Below are 7,044 nucleotides of genomic sequence, written 5' to 3'. Positions count from 1 at the left end.
ATGGCACCCCTTGACAGGTGCCATTGTTGTAACTAGATAATCAATGTTATCCACTACACTCGTCAGTGGCTTTAATGTTATATTTGTACATTTTCAGAACAAAGTTAGCCAATATATACTTTATTTAAATAGGATTTTATTTTAAAATTTAAAATCAGTAACACAACACTTAAGAACAATGCAACAGATTACTTGACAGCCCAGGGACACTGTGTATTTTGTATGCCTTGTTTACCATCTGTAATTTCCATCTGCTCCTGTGATGAAACGCAACCCACCGGTCTTTAAAAAGTAACAGTGTCACAGCGGACAGAACTCGGTCACAAATTGTTGGCATATTTTCCGACACCGTAAAGCATCTGGTCCTATTTAAAAGCTCAGCAACTCTTCACTCAGCTGTTAGAACTGACCAGGAGTGCAGATTCATGATTTGCTTACTTGACTGGTGGAACAAGGAAGCTTTCAGAGCAACATAATGTCTCCCGGTGAAATGAAAACCATGAAACCTGCTCAAAGAGCTATTCGGAAGATTAAAACAGCAAGTTTGGTTTCCAGCTTAGCTAGAGGTTGGCAACAGTGGGCAGCAGAAAATTCAACCAAGCAAGCACAGGAGCCTTCAGGTTGGGTACCAAACACAGATGGAGAAGTTAAGGAGGACCCCCAATCATCAGTGGAGGCTAAGATAAAACCTCAAATTGTGTTAGAACAAAGAAAAGACATCACGTGTTCCCCAGAGGATGTTCTAGAAACACAAATAAAAACTAAATCAGTGGTGAAAAGTTTTGCAAGCAAAGCCCAAGAGAGAGGGATGGACATTGGGTCGATGACTGAAAAGTATGAGAAAGACCCTAGCACACAGATACAGAGTAAATATGATGAGTTAATGGTTGAAAAACTACTGCATGGCCACCGTTCTCCAACTAGGAGAAGGAAATGCTCAAATCTGGTCTCACAACTCACCAAAGGATGGAAACAGATGGAGCAAGGTGGTGAAGAACCAGAAGGGGGTTTGAGAACTGTACCAAAACTCTCAGAGTGTCGCAGTGAGAGCCTGGAGACAGAAGACAGTGGATATGGAGAAAGTGAAGAAGTCAAACCAGAACTGGACAGAAAGTCCGTCTTCACAGAGCAGAACAAGGAGGACACAGCAAGGATTAAGCGATCTTCGCAGTAAGTGATGATTGTCAGCTCTCTGCCAGCTTTTATATATTGTATAGCCTCTAACATATGCTTCTATTAGTAATACATGTATCACCATGTACCATTCAGAACCTTATACAAAGATCCCCACTAGCGGGGAATCATGTTAGGCACCTGCCATCCTTGAAATAGAAGTTGCATTACTAAACACCAATTTATAATAAAACAGAAAGAAAACACACCCTAGGGTGGATTTTTCTCCAGGCGCTGATTGGGGAGGTGCTACACAGCAGCTGTAACAAAGGGAGGTTGGTCAGACCCCCAAATCACAAGCAATACACAAAGAAAGGTTAAAGCGCTTGCTGGTCATATAAGAGAGAAGAATGGTCACATTGAAAATCACACATTTATTGGAGCATTAAAATAAATTAAAATGTATTAAAAAGTACGGTAGGAAAGAAGTTAGAGAACACAATGTGCGTTAAATCTCAAGACGGCTGTGCCCCTCTCGGTCTCAGTGAGAGTTGTTGGGAAACATTCAAACCTGTTCCAAAATACAGTCCCCTAGTGATAGACTCTAGTGTCCCGTTAGTAATCTATCGTGTGTATATTTACCACCAGCAGTTGTCCAAGGTGTTTTAAGCGGTTGGCATCCGCAATGAGTTGTCCCTTGTATGGCTGTGTAAAAAGTTCCACGGTGGAATGTTGTCCTTCTAACGGGATCCACAGGTAGAGACAGTAGTGGGGACCTGGTTCAGGTGAAAAGTTCCTCAGGAGATTTTTAAAGTTGAAAAAGTTGCGTGAACGCAACGAAACGCGTTGGTGATTGCTGCTGTGCGTGCCCAGTGTTCATCACTCAATCTCCTGAGGAACTTTTCACCTGAACCAGGTCCCCACTACTGTCTCTACCTGTGGATCCCGTTAGAAGGACAACATTCCACCGTGGAACTTTTTACACAGCCATACAAGGGACAACTCATTGCGGATGCCAACCGCTTAAAACACCTTGGACAACTGCTGGTGGTAAATATACACACGATGGATTACTAACGGGACACTAGAGTCTATCACTAGGGGACTGTATTTTGGAACAGGTTTGAATGTTTCCCAACAACTCTCACTGAGACCGAGAGGGGCACAGCCGTCTTGAGATTTAACGCACATTGTGTTCTCTAACTTCTTTCCTACCGTACTTTTTAATACATTTTAATTTATTTTAATGCTCCAATAAATGTGTGATTTTCAATGTGACCATTCTTCTCTCTTATATGACCAGCAAGCGCTTCAACCTTTCTTTGTGTATTGCTACCAATTTATAATAAGGTTTGCAAATGATTTAATTATTGACTAGTTACCAGCCCATCAACATTACGGAGCTGCGGGGAGCCGGGCTCGGTCATGCAGAGGTAGGTGTGTGTATGCGCCCCCACCTCAAACGGAGCAACACTTGAATTGCCCCATTGAGCACCGTCTAGTGGCCGTCAGTGCACCATAGAGGTGAGGAGCAGTCTTAGCCTTTCATTAAATGAAATAAATTAAAATTGTGGGTTTTGAATAACTATTACTTATTAAGTATGTCCCTAAAACTGGGAATTTTGTAATGCTAAAAATGGGGTTCAGGACTAAAGGTTACACTAAGTAGATAGCAATATGGTTTTGCTTACAGTGCAAAATTACAATAGAACAAGAGGATAAAAGAACAAATTACTGGTAGTTATATACTCTATGGGAGTATTCAATTGTTTGAAAAGTCAATTGGGAGTCTGTGTTTTTTCTAATAGACAGGAAAAAACGGACACCCAACCAACTTTTCAAACAATTGAATACCACCCTATGTTTGTAATAGAAGTTCCATAAGAATAATAATTTACATTTTGCATTGCCGATTCAGGCAACGGCGGTTTAAAATTTTATATTAAATATATATATATATATATATATATATTTTAGTGGCCTTTAGTTCTCAGGATCATGTTCCCTACATTGTTTACAGTAAAAATAGTCTTGCTGTGAGATAGTCATTATGTAGATTACAATGCTGTCTGTGATAAGGCATGCCCCCTACCATTCAGTCATCTCCAGTGCTAGTCTGTATACAATATTGTTTCTGTGGCTGCTCCTTTATTTGACTTTGGCCAAGCAAGCAGTATCCCATCAACCGCATACACGATTAATGTGCACCTATCACCTACACAGAGCGTGGGGCAGCCATTTCTTTGTCTGAACCAATAATCATGAGAGTGTAGCCAATCAGTGTGCTTCGAACCAGTGACATCACTGAGGCACTGCATGTGACAAGTCTATTTTCCTTTGAAACACTTTTCAAATGATTTAATAACAAGTGTAGTAGTACCGTAACTCAAGGGACTGGCTTGTTATGAAGCATTTCTACAATGTATAAGTTAGCAGTTTCTTCCTTCTAGTCAGCACCTGTCACAGTTGCTCTTGTCAATCTTGTTTAAAGGCTAAAACATTTTTTTCATATCATCATGACACCTGCTGGCTGTAAAAGGTAATGCGCTGCATTAATAATTTAGATTTCCATACCATTGCACATATCAGTGGGTGACTAGATAACCAATAAAGTCTTTATTTATAGCAACGCATTCAACTTTAGATAATTTTAAGGCACGCAAGAATATATGCGTATTATTCATCTATAATAAATATAGCAGATCATACTGCAATTTGGGAATTCTGATAAGAGCAATGAATCACATGATGCAACTACAATTGGGTCAGATTGGTCTTAGTGGCCACAGCTAGCATGATCTCAAACTCAGTCCTCAAGACCCCACACAGTTTTTGCAGGTCACCCAGCAAGTGCACAGGTGTATTCATTACTCATGGACACATTTTAAAACATCCACATGTGGTGCTCATTATCTCAATTGTGATTATGTGAGGAGTCCTGGAAAACATGAACTGTTTGGGGTCCTGAGGACAGAGTTTGAGAACCTGTGCTCTAGACATTTAAACCAATTACGAGTGCAGCGATGCACAATTTAAATGTAATGTCTGGAGAAGAAAATGGCCCTTAAATATTTGATTTTATGGATTATGCCCTCAGCCGGAAAAAGGTCCCATGCTTTGGATGCCTGCAGTTCCCATGTAAACTCTGCGCAATGGTAATTGCCTCTTCTCTGGGGTTCAACAACACAGAGACATTTACTTGCCAATGCAATGTTTTGATAACTTTGATTGGACGTTCGCCATTAACTCCATAAATAAATAACTGGAGTTCTTCTGCTACTGAATTTGTTGGGTCTGGGACTCAAGGTCGACACCAAATGGTCGACACACCTTAAGTCGACATGGACAAAAGGTTGACGTGAACAAGGTCGACATGAGTTTTTTGTGTCTTTTTCTCTGTAATGTGACCGGGAACCCCAATTAGTGCACCATGTCCACTCGCCATGCTTCGGTTACTGTTCCCAATTGTAGTCCACGTGGATCGTAAAGTATGGAAAAGTTCAAAAAAAGGAAAAGAAAAGTAAAAAACTCATGTCGACCTATTTCAGGTGTTTCGACCAATTGGTGTCGACCTGGAGTCCGGATACCAATTTGTCAACCCCAAATAAAAAAGACTAACCAAAGCAACCCACGTAATAATGTTTTGTTTAATTGCATTTACAGAAGCAAAAAGGCTGCAGAAGAACTCAACATCATTAAAAAAGCGTACAAAAAATACAGCCAAGTGAGCAGCGTCAAAGGGAAGTGGGAAAACTGGTCGGGCGAGCACGTACTCAGCCAGAAGCTAAATCCCTTCAGCGATGAATTTGACTATGAGTTTGCAATGTCTAGGCGACTGCAGAAGGGTGAGAAGGGATACGGGCACCCAAAGGAAGGAACGAAGACTGCCGAGAGAGCCATGAGAGCAGAGGCACACATACACCGGGAGATGAAAGACTTATGCTTCATCATTGGGACCATGTCTAAGCCGGGGAAAGACGGAAAGGTCCGTGTCACCTTCGGAGAGCTCTTCGATAGGTATGTGCGGATCTCAGATAAGGTGGTCGGTATCTTGCTGAGGGCCAGAAAACACGGCATGGTGGACTTCACAGGAGAAATGCTGTGGCAGGGCAGAGATGACCATGTTATAATAACGTTATTAGAATAAGTCAAGAAAAAATATCGCTCTTATGCTTAGGAAGTACGTGTACACCAAAGTTACATAGTTTAAGGTACGAGCAGTGGAAATGCTCTATAAACGAAGTGTTATCGTTTCTGTGTCCTCTCTGACACCACTAGTCATCATCATTAACACTATATCTCAATGGTGACCATTTTTGGACATACCACTTCCATACCAGTGACAATGCCGCTATACATCGTTGCTGTTCTCACCACGTCTGAGCGCCACTTGCGTCATCTCTGCTGCATTCCTCTCTTCCTCGATCAAGCTTACTCCAGCTAGAGTTGGCGCCACCCAAACCTTTCCTCGGCTCTATGGGAAGTATCAGCTGTGTACGGGGCTGCCAGCTTTTTTCCCCAGCAATATATCTTGATATACTTAATATTTATTTTAACAGCATTATTAACATATAGTAATTAATATACTACAGTTTTCAGAACCACTAATCATGTATTATGATATATGCAGCTGGTACATTATCCCAAATCTCCTACCTGCTCATGTTCATTTTATGCCTTAATATGACCTTAGGTCTATCCTATGCATTTTTTAAATAGTTTTAGCACCTTCTTTAAAGTAGCTCCAATATGAAATAGTCACTTTTCCTTGGATGACCTTGGCAAACGTGATGTTAAACATAAATGAATGTAGTCGGTACTAGTTATAGTTTAGCTCTGTGGTTCCCAAACTCGGTCCTCAAACAATGGATTCTTCTATTGTGCGTAGGGGAGTGGTAAATTAGTAAACTCTTTGTTAATCAATTCAATTATAATTGCTTTAACAATAATGGTAAGGATCACCTAATGGGCGGTATTCAATTGTTTGAAAAGTCAGTTGGGTGTCTGTTTTTTCCTAACAACTGAATTCCACCCAATGAATGCATTTTAAAAAAAAAATTAACATCTTTATAAACAGTGATTAACAATTAGCGGTTGGTAAGCCTTGGAGAGAAAGAAAGTGGATGGAGATAAAAGTACCAGCTAATCAGCTCCTAACTGTCATGTTACAGGCTGTGTTTGAAAAATGACAGGAGCTGGTTGGTTGGTTGGTACGTTATCTCTTTTTAAGATTTAGCACATCGAACCCTAATTGTTATTAAAAAAATATTTTAATAAAAAACAAAACTAGGATTAATGGAATCCTGCTGTATCCTTGTCATAGGGCATCGTTATCTTGAAGATGATAATTGAAGAGATTGTCTAAACAGATTTTAACTTATAAATATTATGTTTCAGTTTAAATCTTCCATGTTCAGCACTGTAGACATTGCAGTTCTATGAATTATTTGTATTATTTATTAATTTATGCGAAACTTTATTTTATATATATATATATGAAAATCTATAAATTGTTTACATCACCCAGTAGTTTGTTTTTATTTATATTTTTATTATGTTCCAGTAATGGGACAGACACAAAGGCCTACATTTATTATGCAACACTTTTCCTGCCTTCAGCAGATTCTGCCCCCAGCATGAAAGGCGCAGTTATGTTCCATAAAAACATCAGATGTGACGCTGAAACCGCTGAAGACATGGTGGGTCTGAAAGCGTAAAAGTACATTTTTATTCCCAGTTGTGAAAATGGTCTAAATGAGCCAGTTCAGGTACTGGTCAGACTGGAATTAAACATGATGCAACCAGAATAAAGGGCCCCATACACTAGAACGATAATGCCCGATTTAATCCAATTTCGGGCATTCGGGCCGATATATTGTATGAAATCTGGCATTTTGGAGGTGTTTTCCGATCCGATGCCTGTTCCCGTTA

At 40.1% G+C, this 7,044-nt stretch overlaps 1 protein-coding gene across 1 annotated transcript; it reads left to right on the top strand.

Annotated features, from left to right (window-relative positions):
* The first annotated feature begins 389 nt into the window (after nt 1-389).
* Nucleotides 390-6,635, top strand: ABRA (actin binding Rho activating protein). Its single transcript, XM_063924320.1, has 2 exons — nt 390-1,170; nt 4,777-6,635. Exons 1-2 carry the CDS (start codon nt 476-478, stop codon nt 5,258-5,260), a joined length of 1,179 nt encoding a protein of 392 aa, XP_063780390.1. The 5' UTR covers nt 390-475; the 3' UTR covers nt 5,261-6,635.
* Nucleotides 6,636-7,044: the final 409 nt, after the last annotated feature.

Source organism: Pseudophryne corroboree, chromosome 5 (genome assembly GCF_028390025.1).
Source record: "Pseudophryne corroboree isolate aPseCor3 chromosome 5, aPseCor3.hap2, whole genome shotgun sequence".
In the NCBI taxonomy this organism is placed as follows: domain Eukaryota; kingdom Metazoa; phylum Chordata; class Amphibia; order Anura; family Myobatrachidae; genus Pseudophryne; species Pseudophryne corroboree.
The sequence above is the reverse complement of the archived record's forward strand: the minus strand, read 5'-3'. Positions and strand labels throughout refer to the sequence as shown.